Genomic DNA, 733 nt, shown 5'->3' on the forward strand with positions numbered 1-733 from the left:
GCCTACTGCGAATAAGGCCGATCTTTCGACAGAAGGTTTCCCTCCACGACGGTGCCTCGTTATCCGGCACTTCGACAACATCGACCGTCAGCACATCACCATCTTCACCACTGTCCTCAGCTGCCTCATTCAAGGGAGATGTGGCCTGAGAGTGGTATGGCATCACATTATTATTCCTACGCCATACATTCCTCACCTTGTCACCATTATCCTCCTCAGCAGGGTTCACAACAGCACAGTACCTTCAAGCGAGTTCCTCCATGTTAACCTGTAGTAACCCTTTACCTGACGAGAGTCTTCTGCATGCCCTCTTTGATAACATCAATGGGTGAACTGGCCACCACTTCAGCGTCAGCATTACACTTGGACGACTCGAACGCTGTCGCGCCACGCAGTAGGAGTAACAGTTCGTTTCGGATTTGACGAAGTGCCTTGAGGACTTCATCTCTCCTCGCACAACGAACCTCATACCAACCTCAGGGCTCTCCAATTTGGCAGCCAAGGCATAATGCTTAGTCAACATTGACTGGTGTTGTCTACCACTAGTGTCTGAACTCACCAGCGGACTAGAGGTTGCCATTGTGCCTCTCAGTGGGCAAGCGCAGAAGGCGTAGTCTTTATACGGCGTGGCACGGACGCACACCTGAATGCGGTGGAGCTGAGACTCTGGTAGCAGCCAGAGAAATTACTCCAGAGCTCGCGTCTCGAACAGAGTTGCGGTAAAGTGAACTGA

General features: G+C 51.7%; 1 protein-coding gene across 1 annotated transcript; it reads right to left on the reverse strand.

Annotated features, from left to right (window-relative positions):
- Positions 1 to 196: 196 nt before the first annotated feature.
- Positions 197 to 523, reverse strand: Pmar_PMAR014494 (hypothetical protein; the record flags this gene model as incomplete). The annotated part of the gene is made up of 3 exons (XM_002765839.1): positions 197 to 242; positions 286 to 362; positions 476 to 523. Coding segments are annotated over 3 exons (171 nt in total), but the record flags the coding sequence as incomplete, so codon positions are not given.
- Positions 524 to 733: the final 210 nt, after the last annotated feature.

This window comes from Perkinsus marinus, assembly GCF_000006405.1.
Source record: "Perkinsus marinus ATCC 50983 genomic scaffold scf_1104296974396, whole genome shotgun sequence".
NCBI classification, from domain to species: Eukaryota; Perkinsozoa; order Perkinsida; family Perkinsidae; genus Perkinsus; species Perkinsus marinus.